The sequence below is a fragment of the Pristiophorus japonicus genome, chromosome 12 (assembly GCF_044704955.1).
Source record: "Pristiophorus japonicus isolate sPriJap1 chromosome 12, sPriJap1.hap1, whole genome shotgun sequence".
Taxonomy (NCBI): Eukaryota; Metazoa; Chordata; class Chondrichthyes; family Pristiophoridae; genus Pristiophorus; species Pristiophorus japonicus.
The window spans coordinates 171,730,310-171,754,534 of NC_091988.1; the positions used below are offsets into that span (position 1 = coordinate 171,730,310).

Genomic DNA, 24,225 nt, shown 5'->3' on the forward strand with positions numbered 1-24,225 from the left:
AGCACCTCCTCCAGGTTGTGGAGGTGTCCCTCGGTGTCTTGACCCGTTGTAAGGATGTCGCCTTGGATTGTTCCAGGAATGGATTTGAGCAAGCTTTCCATGTTCCGCTGAAAGATAGTTGCCGCTGAACGAATGCCAAATGGGCACCTGTTGTAGATAAATAATCCCTTGTGCGTCGTGATGGTGGTCAGAAGCTTGGATTCTTCAGCCACTTCAGCCACCTGCCAGCGTGGCAAAAAGGTCCTCTGCTCTCGGGAGCGGGTATTGGTCTTGCAGTGACACTCGGTTGATGGTGGTTTTGTAGTCGCCACAAATCCTGACCGAGCAATCTGCTTTAAGGACAGGAACAATGGGACTTGCTCAGTCGCTGAATTCGACGGCCGAAATTATGCCTCTCTGAGCAGCCTGTCCAGTTCACTTTCAATTTTCTCACGCATCACATACAGTACCGCTCTGGCTTTGTAGTGCACTGGTCTGGCGTCCGGAGTGATGCGTATCACTACTTTAGTGCCCTTGAACGTTCCGACACCGGGTTGAAACAGTAACCCGAATTTTTGTAGGACCTGTGAGCATGAACTTCGCTCCACAGATGAAATGGCGTGCACATCCCCCATTTCCAATTCATCTCGGCTAGCCATCTCCTTCCCAAGAACGCGAGGCCTTTTCCCGGGACGATCCAGAGTGGCAGCCGGTTCTGTGACCCATTATGTGTTACCACCAAGTTTGCACTGCCTAGCAGTAGGATGATCTCTTTGATGTACGTCCGTAGCTGCGTGACAATGCATTCCAGTTTGGCCTGCTAGCTCTGTGTGGCCATAGTCTCTCAAATTGTTGGGCGCTCGTAAGTGACTGGCTTGCTCCAGTATCCAGCTCCATGCACACTGGGATGCCATTCAATAAAACTATCATGGGTGGCGTTTTAGTGTATGAGCTGTGGACGTTAGCCACGTGAACCCGCTAAACTTCAGCATCCATGGCTTTTCGTCAGGCATCATACTGCACTGCAGACCCCTCGTCTGGTTCCTCTGTCTCGCAGATTAGCCTCACCACAGCCTTTTTGCACATCCTGGCCAAGTGTCCACTGACGTTACAAATCCTACAGGTATATTGCTGGAACCTGCAGCTTTTCGCATTATGTCTACCCCCGCATCTCCAGCATGAGCTGAGATTGTTGTTAACAAAGGGACTGTTACCAGGCATTCCTCTCTGATTGCCCATTTGGTTGTTTCTAAGCACTCTGATGGTGGGTGTTAATGGTCCCATAGCAGGACGCATTGTTCCTCGTGATGGCGTGAATTGCCGATCCCCTTTCCATTGTCCCTGTTGCGGGCCCAGCTTAGAGTCTGTTGCTGCCTGGGCGGTTTCGAAATGCCCTTGCCTGCCTGCGGGGTCCCTAGCCGCGTTCACAATGTTAACTCCCTGGTCCATCGCTTTTGGACCAGGGCTGCGCGTGTAAATTAGCTTGGTCTCCTCTTCCCCTGCCATGAAGGTCTAAGCTATCAATGCCGCCCCTTCTAAAGTCAAGTCCTTGGCCTCTATGAGCTTCCTGAAAATCCCGGCATGATTAATGCCCTCAATGAAAAAGTCCTTTAACATTTCCCCCCTGCAGGCATCTGTGAACATAGAGACTGGCCAAGCGCCGCAGGTTCGCAATGAAGTCCAAGATGTATTGTCCCTCCCGACGCCGGTGTGTGTAGAACCAGTGCCGGGCCATGTGTACGCTATTCGCCGGCTTGAGACGCTCACTGATCAGCTGGCTGAGCTCTTCGAAGGACTTGTCCGCTGGCTTTTGGGGTGCGAGCAGGTCTTTCATCAGCGCATACGTCTGTGGTCTGCAGCTGATCAGTAAATGCGCCCCCCGCTTGTCAGCCAGTCCTTCATGACAAAGCTCTGCTGGAATCTTTCCACGAAGTCGTCCCAGTCCTCACCCACACAGTAACGTTCCTCTGTGCTACCGGTGGCCATCCTTGTGGTTCAGTGATTCCCGTTTATCATCGCCAAATGTGGTGTCCCTGCACCGTACTACAAACTCACACGAGGCATGTACGACAGACACAGTCACTACGTGACCTTAACTTTTATTCCCAGGACCAAGGAGTCTTGACCCTGGGTGGGACCTCCCCTTTTATACCTGGAAACCCAGGTGAGGAGTGTCTCCCACAAGTTCACCCCCTGTGGTCAGGGTGTGCATTTCTAGGGTAGAGTGTACAGGAGTTGCATGAAGGTTACAGTTACATGAAGATTACCGTTGCATGATGGTTACATATATGACAGAAAGGACATAGTGGGGGTAACGAGGAGGGTGTTATGGTAAATAAATTAGAGAAAGGCAGGAGTCAAGGCTATGGTGGAAGAGGGACTGGATAAATTTGGTTTGGTGGGAAAATAGAAGCATCAGAGGCAGCTGAACAGATGGCCTTTATCTCAGTGACAAAGAAATCAATTAGGTCCCTGCATTTTCTTTTAGAAGTGAGGGTGTAGGGGCAATGTTAAACCTATGGTAAAATATATTTAACCCCTGCTAAAATGAATTCAGCTTGTTAAAACCACTTTAAAATAATAAATCCATATTAAATTCCATTTACACCATGTTAAATCCATGTTAAAATATATTTAACCCATATTAAAACATATTTGGCCTGCTAAACGCACATTAAACTATATTTAACCCATGTTGATCCAATTTTAAAATATATTTAACCCATATTAAAATATATTGAATCTGTTAAATCCATGTCAAAATATATTCAAAATATGTGATATAGTCAAACACATGTTAAATCTATGTTAAAATAAACAGATTATCACTTCGATTAAATAACGGACTTAGAAATATCATGTGAAAGCATTAAGGATTGATCCACTAATATCAGCAACAATAATTTCTAACCTATGGGGTATCTAGTTTGTTATTATCCTTCAGTAAAATGACAGGACTTTTGGCGCTAGGTAAGTTTGGTTTGGTGGGAAGATAAAGTCCTGGGTAATTCTTTTCATCATGAAACTCTATCAAGTCTCAGTATAAATATTATAGCATTCCATATCAGCTGCTGCCATAAATCCTAATATTACATCTGGCTTAATCGCTCGACACTGAAGCACGAATTGAACATCTGCTAGCAACACCCCAGCACTAAGAAACAAAGATTTAAAATAATAGACCAAATACTGAGAGAGGCATTGCTAGATTTCTGCATATTATTTGTTAATCTCTCATTACATTGGTCATGGACAAAACATAAAAAGATGGTGCCCTTGTACTGTAACTGTCTCTGTACTTTTACATTTTTTTTGTCTCCTTCTCTGCCATTCTGTTTGATTTGCACTCTCTTTCTTCCTTTTCCTTTCTGTATGTCTTCCACTGTGTGGGCCAGCGTTGTGGCCCCGACCTGCAAGAGCCCAGCAGCAGCAGGTGGGGGCCATAAAAGGAGCGGCCATGGGCAGCGTGGCAGCGTACCACGGCAAGGTACAGCGCGAGCTGGTGCAGGAGGGCGACGGCAGCGAAGAGGGACGTCATCAAGTTCCAGGTCACTGATTGGAGCGTGGGCAAGTACAGCAGGAGCAGCGAGGTCAGGGCGAAGGATCGGCGAGAGATTGTACAGCGACGTGATCGGGGCCCAGGAGAGGCACGATTTCGGAGCCAGAAGAGGCGTGGGCCCAGCGGCAGCATGGGCCAGGGCACACTGCGATATGTGTGCACACTGGGCCTGTGCAGCAGAGCAGGTCTCCAGTCGTCTTGGTTAATCCTTGCCACTGGAACAAGACCGAGCTCTGTCAAGCACGTGTGTGCACCACAGGCATCTTCCACCCTATACTATCTAGTTCAGGACCTGGAATATTAGGTCCTTCATTGAAACACCTGTGAACTCATCCTTTTTTGGCATGGAAACAAGTCATCCTCGTTTCGAGGGACTGCCTATGATGATCCCTCTCATCGGCAGTCCCTCACTATTGCCTAGAAATTGCTATTGATGTTAGCATTTCTTTGTCTGCAATTTTAGCAGAGGCAATAATCCATTTAAAATAATATGGCTATCGCTCACATTATCATCATCATAGGCAGTCCCTCGGAATCGAGGAAGACTTGCTTCCATTCTTAGCATGAGTTCTTAGGTGGCTGTACAGTCCAATAGGAGAACCACAGTCTCTGTCACAGGTCGGACAGATAGTCGTTAAGGGAAAGGGTGGCAAGGAGCCTGGTTTGCCGCACGATCCTTCCGCTGCCTGCACTTGATTTCTGCATGCTCTCGGCGCTGATACTCGAGGAGCTCAGCGCCCTCCTGAATGCACATCCTCCACTTAGGGCGGTCTATGGCCCAGGTGTCAGTGGGGATGTCGCACTTTATCGGGGAGGCTTTGAAGGTGTCCTTGTAACGTTTCCTGTGCCCGCCTTTGGCTCATTTGCCGTGGACGAGTTCCGAGTAGAGCACTTGCTTTGGGAGTCTCGTGTGTGGCATGCGGACTATGTGGCCTGCCCAGTGGAGCTGATCAAGAGTGGTCAGTGCTTCAATGCTGGGGATGTTGGCCTGGACGAGGACACTAATGTTTGTGCGTCTGTCCTCCCAGGGGATTTGCAGGATCTTGCGGAGACATCACTGGTGGTATTTCTCCAGCGACTTGAGGTGTCTGCTGCATATGGTTGTGTGCACATGTGTGCACGTCTTTGAGCCATACAGGAAGGCAGGTATTACTACGCCTTGTAGACCATGAGCTTGGTGACAGTTTTGAGGCACTGATCTTCAAACACTTTTCCTCAGGCGGCCGAAGGGTGCACTGGTGCACTGGAGGCGGTGTTGGATCTCATCATCAATGCCTGCTCTTGTTGATAGGAGGTTCCCGAGATAGGGGAAGTGGTCCACGTTGTCTCGGACCACTCCATGGATCTTGGTGTTTGGGGGGCAGTGCTGTGCAGCGAGGACAGGTTGGTGGAGGACCTTCGTCTTACTGTTTAGCATAAGGCCTATGCTTTCATACGCCTCGGTAAATACAGCGACTATGTCCTGGAGTTCAGCCTCTGTGTGTGCACAGACACAGGCGTCGTCCGTGTACTGTCGCTCGACGACAGAGGTTGGAGTGATCTTGGACCTGGCCTGAAGACGGCTAAGGTTGAACAGCTTCCCACTGGTTCTGTAGTTTAGCTCCACTGCAGCGGGGAGCTTATCAACTGTGAGGTGGAGCATGGCAGCGAGGAAGATTGAGAAGAGGTTTGGGGCAATGACGCTCACATTAAATTAAGCAGGGAATATCATATAAACACTTTGAGGAAAAAATTGGCCTCCTTTGCGCCTCCCGTTAGTGCCTCCAGGGGGCAACAACGGAGCGCTAAGGGCTTACCAACCGGGCACGGCAAAATCACCGATGCCTGCGAACTTCCATGGCGGGTTAGCGTTGCCGCTAAAACTTATCACCTTGATCTCCTGTGCCCCAGAGATCGTGACATCATCTGGTGCGCAGTGCCCCGATAACACCCCGGATGTAAAATTCGCTTCCGCCCCCTGCAGCATCGCCAGGCATCAACAATGGCAGCTGCAGGAAGCGTTGTCACCTCGGCTGATCACTTGGGGAGCGCTAGTTAAAGGCAGCGGTGGTCAGATAGGCCAAAATTTTATCATGTCTCTAGTGAGCTACATTTTGATTTTTTTCCAGACCGCGATTGCTCAGCCCTGCACTCTCTCCTAGTGTTTGGGGCTGCTATTCGTGTATCACAGGTGCCGTCGACAACCATACACAGCCTTAGGCTTCAATGACCGCAGCATTGGCCCTTCCCTTTAAGGGAGGTAAGGAGCCTGTAAATCCAGCAGCGTTGCAAGGGACACCGTGCAGTGTCTGCCACTACCGCTCCCGCGCTCCCTTTAGCGCCCTAAGAGAAGTGTAAGTGCTTGATATAGCACTCCATTTCCTGTCGGAATCAATTGTGTAGCACCCAGCGATATTTTCCCGCAAAAGTTATCGTCCCAAACGGGGTGCTACGCAATTTCCAGTCCTTTCTGCATTTGTCTGTTAATGTTACCAAAAGTAATTCGTAGGCTTCTCTCTTTCTTTCTGAATGTCTTTCACTCTTTCCTCTCACCTCTCTCGTAAGCCTGGAACTTGACTCAGTGCTTCAGCTAGTAAAGAAATAACGAAATTGCATTTACATAGCACTTTATCACATCCTCAGGATGCCCCAAAGCACTTTTTAAACCAATAATTACATTTTGAAGTTATGTAGACAAACGCAACAGACAATTTAGGGACAAGTTGGACTTGTGGATGACCAAGCAGTGGAGTATGCTGGGCGCCGCCCATTTCGGCGGCAAAGAGGCCCCGCGATTTTGAGCCACTGGCCTCATTTAAATTTGCCAGGTGAGCTGCGGGGTGGCAATCAAGCATACCGATGCAGTTCATGGATTGAGGCCTCCAGTCCGGCCAGGGCAGCCGTCAGCAAGATAGGTCGCGGGAGGGTGGGGGGGCACGATCGCAGAGAGTAGGGGGGTTTTTGAGGGCCCCAGAGGAGCACTCCTGCCTGCTCCTCTTGAGCCCACAACACTAATTTTCCATTTACTGTTGATGGTCCTCTTAGTTTCCATCACCCATGGAATTGATCGAAGCCTGCACTCCTCAGGCCTTGGGTCTCATCAGCATAAACACAGCAAATCTCTTGCTCTTTCCGGCTCCAAATGAAAGTAAGTTTAGAGGCAGAAACGTATCTTTTAGTTGGCAGCTTCCAGAGGACCTTTAAGGACCACTGGTTAGGGTGCAGCAAGAACAGGAAAACCTGAGCGGAGGGTGCCTGGCTCTGACCAATTTCCAAGAGGGGTCCTAAACAGGCGTTAGGCGCCTCAGTAGCAAATGCAAGGGACCTTATGCCTGTTTAAGGTAGCTGCCACGGACACTTGAGTATTGCCCGAGTCAAAATGGCATTATACATATTTCAGGTGCCTTTGTGGTGTGGGACTTAGCCCCAGAAAATTGCAACTTTGTGCCTATTTCGCATCCAAAAGGCCACCACAAGGTTCCCTCTGGGTTCAATTCCTGCTCCAGGATTTGAGTACCTAATCTAGGCTCACATTTCAGTGCCTTACTGACAGAGTGCTGTACTAATGGAGATGCTCTCTCTTCAATGAGATGTTGAAAGAAACCCCCAATTGCCCGTTTAGGTGGATGCAAAAGATCCCCTGGCATTCATTTAAAGAAAAGCTTGAAAGTTCATGGAAGCCATCATTTCGCTGTGACTGCACTTCACATATAATTTATTGGTTATGAGGTGCTTTGGGACATCTTGAGGACATGATAAGCCATTATAGAAATGCAAGCTTCTCTTCTAAAAAAATAAATGGCTATCCCTTCATGATATATAGATTTCTTGGTTTACAACTGAGGTGAAGGGAAATTAGCTACTGCCTAGTGCAGACAGTGTGCTGTACAGAAAATAAAACTAACTTGCATCTCCTGCAGTAACTTGCCAGCATGGTTGTGGGTACTGATGTGTGTGATTCCAGTGTTTATGTTGCTGAGTGCTCTATATTCTGTTACACCTAATTAAGGAACAAAACCAGCTCCATGAAGTTGTTCATGACTTGTGTTGTCTTGTGGGCTGAACAATGAAGTCCATGATACAAAGAATGCATTGTGAATGGCTCAGGAATGTGGGAATAATGGCATTTTCTTTGAAGAAACTGTGAATTCTAATATCGCTCTAGAAATCATTCATCTGCTTAACCATTTAAGTGCCAGTCAAACACAGAAAACAATTATCATTGCAAATTGATAATTGAAATTTCAAAAGACTTTAATCAAATGTGGTTAAACAATAATTTTAATAAAATTATGTTTGTAGCAAGCAGTGAAATAAAATGAAGCAAATTTCCATGTTATTTTGTAACAGACAGCCCTCAGTATCACACTCAGAGCTTCTCTGTAAAGACATGCCAAAATAAAATTGTTATCCTCAGAATAAGATGGTAACGATTCAGGAATAAAAAAGGCACTAAAGCTTATAAATTACCGTTGGTGATATTAGAAGACAATGCTTAATATGATCATACAACATTTTTTGTTCGCTATTTTAGCAGAAACATTTACCAACTTAAAATAAAACTGGTTAATGCCCACATTAAAATAGCAGACAAAGAAAATCCTTTTTCCGCTATCATCAGCAATAATAACTTCTTGGCTCAAATGTTTAACATGAGTAGGCATTATGGGAATGAAATTCAGTTTCTACCGCCACCCGTTACTGCGCGCGGGGGCGACTAACGGGCGGCAAAGGCCTACCTTCGACGGTAAGCGGCACCCACACCTGCGCAGAAATTCAGTTAGCTCCTCGGCAGAGGCGCCAAGGGCAAACGCTGCGTCGGCTAACACCACCCACATGGTGACACCATCCAGCATGTAACGCCTCCATCGCGATATTTAGTTTGAATGTCGGCCTCTCCTGTAAAAAATGGTGAGCAAACAGCGGAACTCGGGTGGAATCGGCCAGAGAGCAAGGTAAGTTTTTTCTTTATTTATTTCTTCATTTTTTCATTAGTTGTGTGTGGGTCGGAGAAGTTTGAAGTTTTATTTTCTTTCTTCCCGTTTTCCAGTTAGCATGGCAGCTGCCTCCCGATGCAAAATTCAGTCGGCCTCCTGAGCTCCCACCCGAGGATGCGTGTGCAACGCCACTTCTTGGCGCTGCTCTCTCATCTTTGGGCGTAAAAACTGAATTTGGCAGTTGGAGCCTGCACCTAATGCCTGGCGGTAAAATCAGCACTCAGTCGGTGACACCACCTCAAAAACAGTGGTACCGAAATTCGACCCATATATGTTGTGCGAGTAAACATTAAGTTCTTTTTCTACATTTTGCTTTGCTAATTACTGATGCATCACCAGTAGTTCTGAATAAACTCGATCCATTTATATTCATGCTACCCAGGATGTTTCAAATACTTTGTAGGAAAAATAATCCTATTTGATTGATTTTCCACACTGTAATTATGGCAGGTGTAAATTTACATACCACTGTAAATGGTAATTAGGTGGTAGCATTACTCTATGAAGAATGATCCTGAGAACAAGTTTTAATGCTCTACAGGAACTAATCTTCACCTTTACAAAACTCAAGCTGAGCGCCGACTGCTCAGATAAAGGGCGCGACTGCTGCCAACAACACAAAGGAGTTGTGCGTGCACATGTGCAATGCGTTTTTTTTTAAAATGCACAATTAGTTGCCCTTTTATTTTGAGCGCATGTGCTGTGCAGTTCAGGTGCACACTGGAAGTCCCGCCCTGCAAGATCAGCTCAGGTAGAACGGCGCCAGAAGGTGCGCATGATAGGAGAAAACTTAAGAGTTTTTATTTTCAGCGCTGAAGGGCCAAAAAAAAAAACGGGCATCCAGGTAAGTGAGCGCCATTATTTTTTTATTCGGGAAAGTTGGGCCCATTGTACTCTCAAAGTGTGTTTATCGCTATCGGGTCCTCTGTCTGTTGTGGTTTGAACATGCGGCTGGTGAATAGAATGCAGGCGCAGGATGTTGGGATTTAATTGGCTGGCGAAAAGATCATTGAGAAGGGAGTAGATACAGTGCAGAGAGATAGAGAGGAGCGCTAGACAAAGAGACTGGGGAGGAAAACGAAAGGGAAGGAGAAAGAGCGCGAGAAGAGAGAGTGGCAGTAGTGTGATTAATCCATCAAATAAACTGCTAAAACTTCCAGTACAATTTAACGAGGATGTTGTCAGAGTGTGAGGAGTTTTATTATACACTCGCCGAGTGTGCTTATCACCATCAGCTACTCCTTCTGTTGTGGTGAATGTTACTTGTTCAAATTTGGGACCTGACAGTTACACACAGAATGCTTCTGCTAGCTTCTGGTTCGTTGGCAGCAGTCACTCCGATAAATACATTAATTAAAAAAAGGTGGTTGTAGAAACATTTCAGGCAGACGAGAAGAGAATAATGGTAAACTTTAAAAATTCAAATGTATTTCCAAAAATATTTTTAAAGCAGATTAATTCATGCCCAAGCCAAGGTTTGTTTGTGTCTGCATGTTTAGATCAGGTGAATTTTGGTTAGCTTGGTTGCTTTACCCAGGAAAGGTAATAACTAAATGGGCTATAATATAAAAGTATACTAATAAAAGATTTTCCCAAAGGAAATGTGGATTTGGCTGACTAAGCAATTCATTAAAGAAAGCTCTAATCCGATCATAATAAATGCCTTCTGATGAGTGACTACAACCCACAGTAAATTATAAATACAGATGGGAAAAGATTATGTAGTACAATTCTGTTCCCAACGTGCACACTTTCTAATCAGACCACAGAGGGTGGCAAAATACACCAAGAAACAATTTAAACCAAAATTATTTGAATAGGGCTTCCATATATTTAATGACATGGAAAAACCAGATAGCAAAACATATTGGAGTGGAAAGTTGTCAGCACCTGGTTTCGGTAAAAAGGCAATTCATGTCCAAAATTTGCGCCTCAGGCCTCATCTAAATAATCAGGGCGTGATGCCGATGCCTGCTGTGCTTCCACAGCCAGCTCACCCACTTGAACTAGATGAATTCTGGGCCTTGCTGAGAGAGTGATTTGAGTGACAACGGGGAATGCAGGGGGTTGGGTGGGCAGCTGAAGAGTGCTGTGGAGTGGGAGGAACCATTTCTACTCCTGGCTCCATGAAAACATTTTTTTTTCTTAACGTACCTGCTGGTGGAATCGACAAGCCCTAACTTTTTGTATAGAGTTTAGTCTATATCTATCAGTACAGGAACTTCACGCCATTCAATACATTTGAATGGAGAGCCAGAAGGCGAGATGCTATTTTTGCGCAGCTTACAGAGGGGCAGCACATCTCAGACAGCGACTTCCGTATTTTTGTGTTTAACTGCGCATGTGTGCTTGTCGGAAGTTGCTGTCCGATTTGTGCAACAGTAATGGTATGCGCTGTTAGCCTCACCGTTATTTTCACAGTGGAATCAGGCCCAATGTGCATTTATCCTCTGATAGAAGTGAAAAGATGCACAATGTGAAATAACATCTCAACAGAGATCTTTCAATCATCACATCAAAATTCTAATGGAGCAAGCAATTTGATATTTTTTTTTTTTAATTTAAACTTGTTTTCAGAATTTCTGAGTGCTAATACATGTGATAGTGAGGAAAACATGCTTCTCAGTAAGAATTCAGTGCAGGTTCTACTCATATTCTGTCCATGACTAAAGTATAAATGACAAGGGCTAAATATGTAGCCCCTGGAAACAAGCTATTTGAATGACAGCTAAGTGTCACTATAGGTCCCCTCAGATGTCAAATGCTGTAATTCACCACATCTGAACTCTGTCAGCTGAATAGATGGTGATTCTGTCTCATTTGATTTTTGCGGGGGAAACAAAACTCTTTTTTTCTGGTAACTAAGAATGTCAGAAAGGTCCTCGCATTGAGAAGGCAGCAAAATAATTAACTGTTTCACTGAATACTAAAGATGAACAAAACAGTTTAGTCCACAATGAACAACAGTACAGTGTCCTTTAATTTTGTCTATCTTTAGCAGATTATTTTGTGTTCTACATTGAATGAATACAAATGGAACTATCTGGGCTATTTCTGCAGTTAATAGACAATACTTGACTCAAGGTCTCTCTGCTTGAATTTTTGAATTGATTGATGAAAGCTGCAATCTCTTCTGACAATAAGGGACATTGTCACATTCTGATCTGTTTTGAAGAAATATGTTATGATTAAAAATCACCGGCTTTCAGTGAAGATAAATCTATCCTTTAGCTACACACAGTACTTCCACAAGCTTCCAATGTGAAGTTCACCAGTTGTAAGAATTCTAATCAAGGCATAAGCCTGTAATTCACAATAACAAGTCATTTCCTAGCAAAATAGACAAGATGATTGCACAAAGAGACTCCAATTAAACTAGAAATAAAACCAGCAAATGCTTTAAATACATAGGAGGTCTATTAGCAACTGCAAAACAAAAAGACTGCTTAACATTTTAAGTGGAGACTCTGTCAGAACTAGAAACTGGAAGGCAAGTATGATTCCAGAATAAAACAAAGGGGAAGGAGGAAGATAACAGGTTGAAGTCAAGCATCAGAAATACTTACTCCTGTCACCAAGAAGCAGTTAATGACTTTAATGGCCACAAACAGGCTTTTTAAAAGGCTAGCAAAACGGTAAACACTGGTGGATAATACACAAAGGTCATCTCAGCATAAATGCCAACTGTCGGCCCCAGAATAAATTTCAATTCTGTTCTGCGTATGTACATGCCTGAACTTGTGCACGTGAACGATATGTGTACCACGCTGCCTTGCTCTTCTTGCTCCAGAATGCCCTGTACATTTCTGTACATACATACACGTGAGCTGGTGTGCATCTGCAATCAAATGGGATCTTACACTGGCTCAGCTGGTAAGGGGCCAAAAGTGTCAATAAGACAGATTTTTAACAACAAGTTCTCAGCTTTGAAATAATTCTAAGTGAATTACTGGAGAACCTATTAAAATGTTGTAGTGAAACGTACAACTGATCTGCAGACATAGCAAAGACAATATAGGACTGATTCTGTACCATAACTTATAGCTATAGATGAACAAATAGGGGGCGACATAAGTGCCTCCCGTTGGCGCTAATGGAGTATAAACGGCTTTTTACCCGAGCGCGGCACCACTGCTGACTCCTGCAAAATTCCGCAGGAGTCGAGCGGCGGCGATAACCGGTAGCATCCCTCTCTGCCACGTCGGTGATGACGACATCATCACCACGCGCAGCGACCAGTTTTCGCACCGGAGCGAAAATTCGGTAGCGGCCCCTAAAGCTACAACGAAAACTTGCATTTATATAGTGCCTTTAACATAGCAAAACATCCCAAGGCGGTTCAGAGGAGCATTATCAAATAAAATTTGACACTGAGCCACATAAGGCAATATTACAGCAGATGAGGTCAGAGCTAGGGTTTTGAGGGGTGTCTTAAAGGAGGAAAGAGAGGTAGAGAAGCAGAGGGGTTTAGGGAATTAGGATACAGGCAGCAAAGTTTTGGATGAGCTTAAGTTAATGGAGGCTGGAAAGTGGGAGGCCGGCCAGGAGTGCATTGGAATAGTCAGTGTAGAGGTAACAGAGACATGGATGAGATACTTCTTTCCTTTCTCAAGCATAAATCTCCATTTTATGCAAGAAGCCAATACTTAGTGGATACTTGGATTTAACAATAATAACTGCGAACCATCCCCATCTATGGCCAGTCAGAGCTTTTGGGGTACTGCCTACGCACTCCACATAAGGAAGACAAAAATCAGCACCAGTCTTGGCTTCCCTCCTGATGCATTTAGGTTTACACCCTAAAGTGCCTTAAATTCCACTTTTTTCATTGTTAGACAGTACTTAAGCAATTCAAAAACAAATGAAGGAAACTGATTGTAACCTTATGAGGGAAGCAAAGCATTATCGTCTGCTTGAGAGAGAAATTAAACCTGTGCAGCGGTTTTATTTTCACATAAACTGATGGTCATTTTTCAGTTGATTGGTAGACATGGCACATAAGCACCCACAGGCTGTTAGTAGGAAAGTCTACAGTCCATTGCAAAATTTAGTCTTGCACACCATACACAATAATAATGGCAACTCTTTCCCCGCATGCATTATGTGCCCAAACTGCAATTCATCAGCAACAACTTGGCTTATAAATTCTCAGCTCACAAAAACGCAACTGTTCACCTTTCAGTACTGAGTTCTATTATCTGATAATATTACTGACATGGAAAGAAAACACAGCTGAATATTGTAAAAGAATCATACTTTTACAAAGTTGGACATGTCAAATATCAGAAATTTGACCCGAGCTGAGCTCCGACCCCATATCCTCTCCATAATAAAGATCACCTACTTCCACCTCCATAACATAGCCCTGCCTCACACCATCTGCCACTGAAACCCTCATCCATGCCTTGGTCACCTCCAGACTTAACTATACCATTGCTCTCCTGGCTGACCTCCCATCCTCCATCCTTTCAGTCAAAATGCTACAGCTTGTATTCTATGAAGTACCAAGCTCATATTATCATCCCTGTGCTCGCTGACCTACATTAGCTCACAGACCTCCAAAGCCTCAAATGTAAAATTCTCATCCTCATGTTTAAATTCATTTTTGGTGTTGTAGTTTCCATATAATTCTATGTAATGTCAGGTACATCTGCAAGTAGTTCTTATAACGGCAATATGCATCAATATAGTTTTCAATCAGTTGTTGACGAGGGAGGATTCAGTAATTTTCATAGTCCCTCCTGGCTGCATAGTACTTCACACTGGATGTGCTCCTTACAGCATTGCTCGCTGTACAACATTCTCCAACACCACACCGATACAGGATTCACCTAAAGACAACCTGATAATCTTACCAGCAGGTGCACAACCATACAGAATTTGGGACCTCATAAGTATTAGTGAGTTACAGGGGCTCTTTCAGTCATGGAAAAGGCCAGCGTAATTCATCCATGACAGATGCTTTGATGAAACTGCCGGGACTTACTGTCCCCAGTAACATTTCTCTGTTGATTTAACATCAACTGGATCATTTCTCTGGGTTTGATTTTTTTCTGTCCCTTTGGATTCAGAAATCTAACATTTGCCAAAATGAACCTATAAAATGCTATTTATACTGCAATGCTATAACCTAAGAATCTGTCATCCTATATATCTGCTCCACAGACTGATGCAGAAAGATGAATTAAGGGTGATATACTAATTTACCGAGACCAAAATAGCATTCAAAAATGGACTTAATAACTACTGCATACTAAGCAAAATGGGTCTATAAATATTACATTTGTGTTGGACACTTGAGCAACATTCTTCTAAAGTAATTTTAGGTAAGAAATTAATTTGAGCTATCTGTCTAAGTCAACGAGTATACTCCACATATACACAACTTAGCAGTGGTTTGTTTTTCATGCAATTATTTGCTTTATTTTAATTCCCACAAGTGTTAGCTTGGCTCAAATGGTAGCACTCATATCTCAAAATCCGAAAGATTTGGGTTCAATCCTAATTCAAGACTTGAATACATAATCATCACAGTACTGAGGGAATGTTGCATTATCAGAGGTGCTGTCTTTCAGATAAGATGTCAAACCTGCCTGTTGGCTCAAGTGGACAGGTCACTCATCTCTGTTGTGCTTATTCAAGCTTTTTGGTTTGATGACCAAACCCAGTGCGTCCCTTATATCTGCATGTCTGAACTTTTCAACTGCAGGTCTTTCACTTTGAATATCTCTTGAAAAAGATGCAAATTTAGCCAAAATGCATATGGCTTTTCGGTTTACAGAGTAGCATCAACTCTAAACAATGTGCTGCATTATAGACTGCATTTGCACTACAATAGTAGCTTCAGTATAAAGTGTTTTTTCTTCACACTAACGTTAACTTTTTTGTCTAAATATAGCTATGCTTGATTCTGTAGTAGAGAGTGATCAGCCCTCAAGAATGGAATCTCATCCACTTTGTCTGAGTCATGTCACACCCTGATTTCAGATTAATACTACAAAACCAGCAATACCACATCACATTGATTCTACTGTTATGACATAAATGCTCCCACAGTAACTGTGAATATTAGGAATACATTTAATGCGGCTTCAGCAGGAATTTGAACATTGAATCTCAAAAGGAAAACAAATCATATAAGGAGTATCTCTAGTAATTTAGTAAGGGGACTGCACTGCCATGTGAAATCTTTTGTAGCTCAGCTTCACCACAGGATGTCACCGACACGTTCTGGTAATAGGAATTTAATATCTTTACAGTTGCAAAATTGTACTAACTGATTCTTGGGATGGAGGATTGTCCTATGAGGAGAGATCAAGTAGATTAGGCCTATATTCTCTAGAATTTAGATGAGAGGTGATCTCATTGAAACAGACAACATTCTTACAGGGCTTGACAGGGTAGATGCAGGGAGGATGTTTCCCCTGGCTGGGGAGTCTAGAACCAGCGTCGCAGTCTCAGAATAAAGGGTCGACCATTTAGGACTGAGATGAGGAGAAATTTCTTCACTCAGAGGGTGGTGAATCTTTGGAATTCTCTACTCCAGAGAGTAGTGGAGGCTCAGTCATTGAATATAGTCAAGATAGAGATCGATAGAATTTTGGATATCAAGGGATATGGGGATAGTGCAGAAAAGTGGAGTTGAGGTAGAAGTTCAGCCATGATCTAATTGAATGTCAGAGCAGTCTCAAGGGGCCGGATGGTCTACTCCTGCTCCTAATTCTTATTTTTTTGTGTTCTTGTGTATTACTTTGGTTAACAAATAATTACATTTTGACTTCACGCTTTCATCAACACAGTATGAGAAAGTTCATTCCCAATTATCAAAAATGAGCACTTTATACCATTCTTAGTTGAAAGTCTTGAATGGTAATATTACGAATTTGTGCTCCCAGTGTGGAACATCATCCACTGAGAGTAGATATCAAGAATTCAGATATGTCATCTCCATGGTTTTCTATTCTAATGACAAGAAAATTGTGGGAAGCAACACCTGAATTTCTGATGTGTTCCCAATGGATATAGGTGTACACCACAAGCACAATTTCATAAAAGCACCTCTTTGGTGTTAATCTGCACCCACAAGATAAGGTTTAAGTGCCTGATGATTCTTCTATTGCACAAATGCATTTTAACGCCGTTTAGAATGATAGCAAACCTACCCATAATAGCATTTAGTATCAGACTGTAGTTATGTTGGAAAGGCAACAGAAAAGCAGGGCAGGCTGATGGCAGAGCACACTGATGTATCAGTGCAATGGCACAAATTAGTACAATACAGAGCTTCCCTATAGGACAAAGGGATATTCAGCTGAAGTCAGATTCATTCTTTTAGCAGATGAATATAGAGAGAGGATGAGATCAAGATTCCCTGTCCACCCTCTCATGTCAGCTTGTGACTGCACTTCGAAAGTAATCCATTTCTTTTTCTAGGTCAAGTAATGGTGAATTACACAGACAACATAAATGGAAGAGGACAACGAAAAAAACCAACAATGTCATGATTATTTTCCCTAAATGTTTAAAATAAATGTTGTCCTTAGCAAGGTGTCATGCTGGGAAATGGAACACTTCATTCTAGATATCGTACAGGTATCAAGTAGTCCCAGGTCAAATAAGGTGAGTACCTGTACCACTACAGATTCTGTTGTCACAACAATGTGCCTCAGAGCAGTCATATAGCTGCATTTGTTCCACACCTATGGCTTCTTTGAGAGAGATTCCAGTCAATGCCAAATTCGGGACAATTTTGTGCTTCAGCCTCAAACTTGATATCCAACCTCATTTTAGGACCAGAACAATAAGCAGACAGAGGAGGCTATCATCACCTGTTCCTGGATTAGATTTGAAATCAGATTTCAGAGCTGAAAGAACAGATTCTAATCCACTACAGCCTGCCCCCTAGTAATCTAGCAATATAAAAATTCTAGGTGCATCAGTCACACTTTAGTTGTCACACTTGGTAGTGTCAAAAGTATTCGAAGAAAGAATGACACAGCCAGTCATTTCCTGCTGGGTTTTCTGCTGTGAAGGTAGAAATTTACAAGCAACTCCTAATCAACAAACACTCCTCACCAAGAGCAATTAAACTCAGATTGAGCTCAGGCTGTACTTACTTTTCTTTCACAGGTAGTTATTGGAATGTTACAAAGACTAACATTTATTTTTCCATTATATTGGAACACCAATATAACTTGACATTTTACTTATTTTATAATTTTGGTCATTTCTTGTATTCATTGTAGTCAAAGATAAAGCTAGGAAATAAAACACGTTATTCACTTAAAGCACTCAAGTGTCAGCATCAATAATCGTCAGATCAGATATAGCACAACTTGAAGTAGGGCATATCTTCCTCTACCTATTCCCACAATGCATTTTAAAGATAAATTTACCAATCCTGTGCTAGCTGCATTAAAAGGGTCGGCAGAACAGAGAATCGGCACTATAGTGAGACCAGCCAGCATCCTTTTCAAGCAACAGGCCCTCACTGGGAGGATAGGATCAGTGAATGTACATTTTAATCCAAACTTCTAAGTGCAGCCTTTCTGTACCAGTACGTTTCAAATTCCCAGAGCAGCCATGCTGATGGTTCTCCAAGTGAGTGAAATGATCTTAAATCCAAGTTATGGGTCCAACTCCACGAGGAACTGGTTTGAGATTGCCCAAGCCCAGTCTCGTGTGGATTCAAACCCAACCCCAAGGATGCAAGGACAGCATGCTAACCCACTGAATTACTCAGCACTTCCCGAATATATCTTGCATTTGGAGTTTGTCTTTTGCCACTGACTAGACAACATGATCAGTTCATTTTTTGGCACAAAGTGCTTACAGATGTTAATGGATAAGTACAATCTTCAAATGACACTGGCCTATGTATAGTTAAAAATCAGTCCTGGTGTTTCCTGGTTGAGTGACCGAGCAGACACTGGTTATGGAGGCCTGGAGGGCAGACCAAGCGCTGTGGGCATTCTGCATCTCGGGGTCATCAAGGCACGCCAGGTTAGCTGTGAGGCGCTGACTGTAAAGGGCTCTCTTACCTGGGTCCTTAAGTGCCCCAGCATTGACTTTTTTGCGACACTGCTTCTGCTGCCCCCTTCGCTTTGGAGTTATGTTGATGTCAATGATAGATCGGATTTGTCGGTGGTCCGTCCAGCAATCGTCAGCTCCTGTCATGACACGGGTGATGCGCACATCCTTGCAATCACTGGCTCGGACAATGACATAGCCTAGCAGGTGCCAGTGCTTGGAGCGAGGGTGTTGCCACGACGCCTTGTATTTGTCTCTCTGGCGGAATAAGGTGTTGGTGATGACAAGTTCATGTTCTAGCCATTTTATCAAGAGTAGGGTACTGCTGGAGTTGGCCTTCCCTACCCCCTCTCTATCAATCACGCCTCCCCAGAGGTCTGTCTCCCTGCCAACCCTGGCTTTGATGTTGCCGAGGAGGATCAGTTTGTCGCCCGCAGGGACGCAGGTCAGGGATTTTTCAAGGTTGGAGTAAAAACCCTCTTTGGCCTCATCTGTTGCATCAAGTGTTGGGGCTAAGCACTGATGACTGTGGCGCACTGGTTCCGGGATAGGGTGAGTCGAAGCATCATGAGGTGTTCGTTAGTCCCGCAGGGGCTGTTTTTGAGGTGGTCGACCAGCTCATTTTTGATGGCGAAGTCAACTCCGTGGAGGCGGCATTCTGCCTCTGGTTTCCCTTTCCAGAAAAAGATGTAACCTCCACCTTGTTCCTTGAGCTGGCCTTCCCCTGCCCGCCGGGCCTCGCTTAGGGCTGCGATGTCGATATCAAAGCATCTAAGTTCCTGGGCAATTATGGCGGCGCGCGTTCCGGTCTGTCGCTGTTGAGGTTGTCCATGAGGGTCCTGAAGTTCCAGGTCCCGAAATTCATGTTAGGAGTGGAAGATGCCTGTGCGTGATTTCTTTTAACGATGAAATCAATAGTGTTGATGAGATCCAACACCGCCTCCAGTGCGCCAGTGCACCCTTCGGCCGCCTGAGGAAACGAGTGTTTGAAGATCAGTCCCTCAAAACTGTCACCCAAGCTCATGGTCTACAGGGCCGTAGTAATACCCGCCCTCCTGTATGGCTCAGAGACGTGGACCATGTACTGTAGACACCTCAAGTCACTAGAGAAATACCACCAGCGATGTCTCTGCAAGATCCTGCAAATCCCCTGGGAGAACAGACGCACAAACATTAGCGTCCTCATCCAAGCCAACATCCCCAACATTGAAGCACTGGCCACACTTGATCAACTCCGTTGGGCAGGCCACATAGTTCGCATGCCAGACACGAGACTCCCAAAGCTCTAGTCGGAACTCGTCCATGGCAAACGAGCCAAAGGCGGGCAGAGGAAACGTTACAAAGACAGCCTCAAAGCATCCCTGATAAAGTGCAACATCCCCATTAACACCTTGGAGTCCTTGGCCATAGACCGCCCTAAGTGGAGGAAGTGCATTCGTGAGGGCGCTGAGCTCCTCGAGTATCGTCGCCGAGAGCATGCAGAAATCAACCGCAGGCAGCGGAAGGAGCGTGCGGCAATCCAGGCTCCCTGCCCACCCTTTCCCTCAACGACTATCTGTCCCACCTGTGACAGACACTGTGGTTCTCATATTGGACTGTACAGTCACCTAAGAACTCATGCTAAGAGTCTTCCTCAATCCCGAGGGACTGCCTATGATGATATATAGTTGAACAACCTACCTTTGAAAGACCTCCTACTTCCAAATAGAAGCAGATGATGAATACATTCCAGGTGACCCACAGGGCTGTCCAGACAGCATACTAGAGAAATAAAAGCACAACGTTTGAGTTTACGTTCACACGCACATTCATGAATGATCATCAATAAATTAACGGCTCAGCTGCAGTTACAGGTGTGAACAATAATGATTATTCAGCTGCACTCAGGTGCCCAACTGTGCTCCACTATCTGAAAGATATCCTGATAATTGCAATGTTAGAACTGCAATATTAAATTGGATTAAAGTCAATACCGATATTGCTCTGCTAGAACAACAATATTACTGAAAATTCAATTCAAAAGACTGTAAAACTATTATGGAAAACATTACTTTCAATCATTATTAGAGCAATGTCTGCATTTTTATACTTTCATCAATCAAAACTGATTGAACCAGCCAGAAATAGATTTTAATTCCAAATACTCATAATATCATCCAATGATTTACAACTATGCTAGTGTTCTAGTTTGAAGTTGACAGAGGCAGCACTAATTACTATAAATGCTGTTGTGTTCTCTATCTGTCCCACAGTTTGTGCGCTTTGTTTACACTGTTTCATTATATCAAAAAGCCTGCACAAATCTCTTTTCATGCAAACTAATTCTGTAGGATAGAAATTATGATCAGTGTTGTTCTGGTCCCCTGTGGCTATTTTGACACAAGACTCCAGGTTAAAATAGGGTAGAGAGGAATTTGGTTTGAGCAGTCATGTTGACACAAAAACAGTTGCTAATTATAATGGCTACCCATATGTCTGCAATATACTCTGTTGTTGATTCTGGAATAGATGGTACAGGGTATTGCACCCTTTAAACAAAAATAGCATTATTATAGTTGGTACTAAAGTATCATGTTGATCTTAAGGTCTGCATGAAATGGATTTATGGTTTTCAATCTCAGCAAAATCTGTAAAATGTAACAAGAAAATCAAAGCAAATTTTTGCAGAAACAGTTGGTGATTAAACAAATCAAATTGAAATACACTGTACTATAAAAAATGACAACTCTGGTTTGTGTGGATTGTGGTAAGAACTAGGTTAACTTTCATTTGTATAGTATCTTTCACATTCTCAGGACAGCCCCATTTTTCACAACAAATGAATTACTTTTGAAATTAAGTCATTGCTTTTTGTTTAGGCAAATATGGAGGCAAAAAACACATAGCAAGATCCCACAAAAACAATGCGATAGGTGACTAGTTAATCCGTTTATTTGGTTTTGGTTAAGGAATATTATTGGGGAAACTCCCTTTTCCTCTTCAAAAAGATGCCATAGGGTACTTTACATCCAGAGCCAGATTAAGAATTCTAGGCACCAAGAACATTTGGGTCCCCTCCGCACCCGTGCATAACCCTCGCCGAATCCATGAAATCACAAACATGTAGTAAAATGCATGGAGAAACGTGCCTGTAGAATACTTACACAGTTCATTAAAAATAAAGTGAATCGTATCATAATGTACTCGGCTGAAATGAAACTGTACAGAGCTTGTATGCAGTTTGCCTGCATTATGGTGAGTTTTACCAGAGGGCCCAATTGTGACTGAGACCTCTGGGCATAACAGATGTAGACCTGGGCATTAATCCGCCCGGGCTGTTATCGATCTGCTTTACGTATTTCCATTTGTACCTTCCACCACTTCAGTTCCGATTTGTTGCTATTTTATTTTGACCCAATCAATGAAATGTAATGGGAAAAGTGTGATGGGAAAAGTGTGTAGGGGAACATGTGGTTGAAAAATCTTGGAGGAATTAAGTGTGACACTAATAGGAAGACGTCAGTATATTATAGATGTGTTTAATTTCCTTGAAATACCATTGTTTTTCTATAATTATAAAATGCTTGTTTGTGATTCCAAATTTGAATTGTGACATTTTTATAATCTGTGATATAATATGCATAATATTAGTAAAAGGATTTCATGGAATCATACAGCACAGAAAGAGGCCATTCAGCCCTATGTGCCTGTGCGAACTCTTTGAAAGAGCTATCCAATTACTTGCACTCCCCTGTCCTTTCCCCACAGCCCTGCAATTTTTTTCCTTTTTAAGCATATATCCAGTTCCTTTTTGAAAATCACTATTGAATTTCTTTCCGCCACCCTTTCAGGCAATGCATTCCAGATCATAACAAAATGTCTCCTGCCCCCCACCCCCCACTTCCACGGCTTTTTTTGCAATGGTCCTAAATCTGTATCCTCTGGTTACTGACTGGTCACTGCGATCTATGGACAACAGGAGTATGTGTGCGCACCAGGTCCATGCAGCAGAGCTGGTCTCCAGTCGTCTTGGTTAACACTTGCCACTGGACCAAGACCTAGCTCTGTCAAGCCTGTGTGGTGGCTGGTGTGCAACAGCCACCCCACGTTAAAATAATCCATGCACATGCATTTTCCACCCTTCAATATGTAGTTTGGGACCTGGAATATCAGATCCCTCATTGAAACATCTGTGAACTCATCCCTTTTTGGTGTGGAAGTGGGTCATCCTTGATTCAAGGGACCACCTAATACTATACCTCCTGCCAGTGGATCAGTTTCTCTGTATCTATTCTATAAAAATCCCTCATAATTTTGAACACCTCTATTAACTCTCCCCTTAACCTTTTCTGCTCGAAGGAGAGCAAGCCCAACTCCTCTAGTCTTTCCATATAACTGAAATCTCTCATCCCTGGTAGCATTCTGATACATCTCCTAATTTAATTTGATTTAATCGGGAGACATACTTCCTGCATTATGCTAAAGTTCGTTAATCAAAATATATTAGCTAGCATCAACAGACATTTAATATAATTTTTGTTTTTACACTCCAATCACATACATGGGATAATTCAGTAGCTTATTTTTTCTAATTTAGAAGATGCATTAAGTTCATTCTATATAAATTAATATGCATGCTAATAGAAATGGCTTATTATGATTCTTTTCATAACTTGTTTTCACTGTGAATTAACCTTAAATATAATACACCCAATAAACATCAAATCCTTCAGCTGAAGACTGATAGATGAATGTGTATGGCCAAGCATGTCAACTCTTTTGAGCAGTTTGTTTGTTTGCACTTGGGTAATAAATTCAGTTCTTCATTAGCAAAGCAATCAAACTGCGCATACAATTTGCTTCCAACATAACTTTAATGTATCTGATAAATCTGTCTTTAATAACAATATTCAACAAGGCTAATAATTAATGATTTAGCAAGGAACTGAAAATAAAAAAATATTGGATAACATCCCACTTAAACACATATCAAAGAAAGCTCAGACTTGCAGCAGAGTTTATTGAAATCCTATATTTTAAGACAATATTATATATTTACCATAGCAATTAACCCGTGTACTGCTCTATGAATAACAATCTTTTTTTAAACTTTATTTTCCTCAGTACTATATATACTGTATACTATAATCATATGAGAATACCACAATATTTTCTCAACCATATTGAGAGTAAAACATATGCTGTGTGTTTGTATAATTCTCTAATCTTACTTCACATTTTTCAACATTAACAATTTCCAACTCAGTTTAGTGTTTGTTTGGCTCAGCCTCTGAGTCAGAAAATTGTGGGCTCAGGACTACGGAGCTGAGCATACAATCTAGGCTGATAATCTAGGCTGACAATCATTGAATTGTGGGAGGTGCCATCTTTCAGATTCAATGTTCAACCAAGCTTGCTCAGCTGGACGAAAAAGATCCCTTGGCACTATATAAATGTGAGCAAAAGGTTTCTCTTACTGCCCTGACCAATATTTTTCCCTCAATCAACACCACCCAAAAACACAGATTATAATGACCATTTATCTCATTTACTGATTGTGGGCTCTTGCTGTACACAATTTGCCCACAGAACAGTGATAAGCACAGTAATTTAGAAAATTACACCATAGGTGCTACTTAAATGAAAATTATTTCTTTACACAATGATAGGCCTAAATTTTAGCCCACAAGGCAATTCCGTGCT

General features: G+C 43.0%; 1 protein-coding gene across 1 annotated transcript in view; it reads right to left on the reverse strand.

The window, feature by feature from the left end:
• The window catches only part of LOC139277049 (sodium/potassium-transporting ATPase subunit beta-1-interacting protein 3-like), a 209,394-nt gene that overhangs the window by 89,835 nt on the left and 95,334 nt on the right, over positions 1-24,225 (reverse strand). The window contains exon 3 of the mRNA XM_070895061.1: positions 20,224-20,304. Coding sequence (XP_070751162.1) covers positions 20,224-20,304 — 81 coding nt within the window. The remainder of the gene's footprint in view (positions 1-20,223; positions 20,305-24,225) is intronic.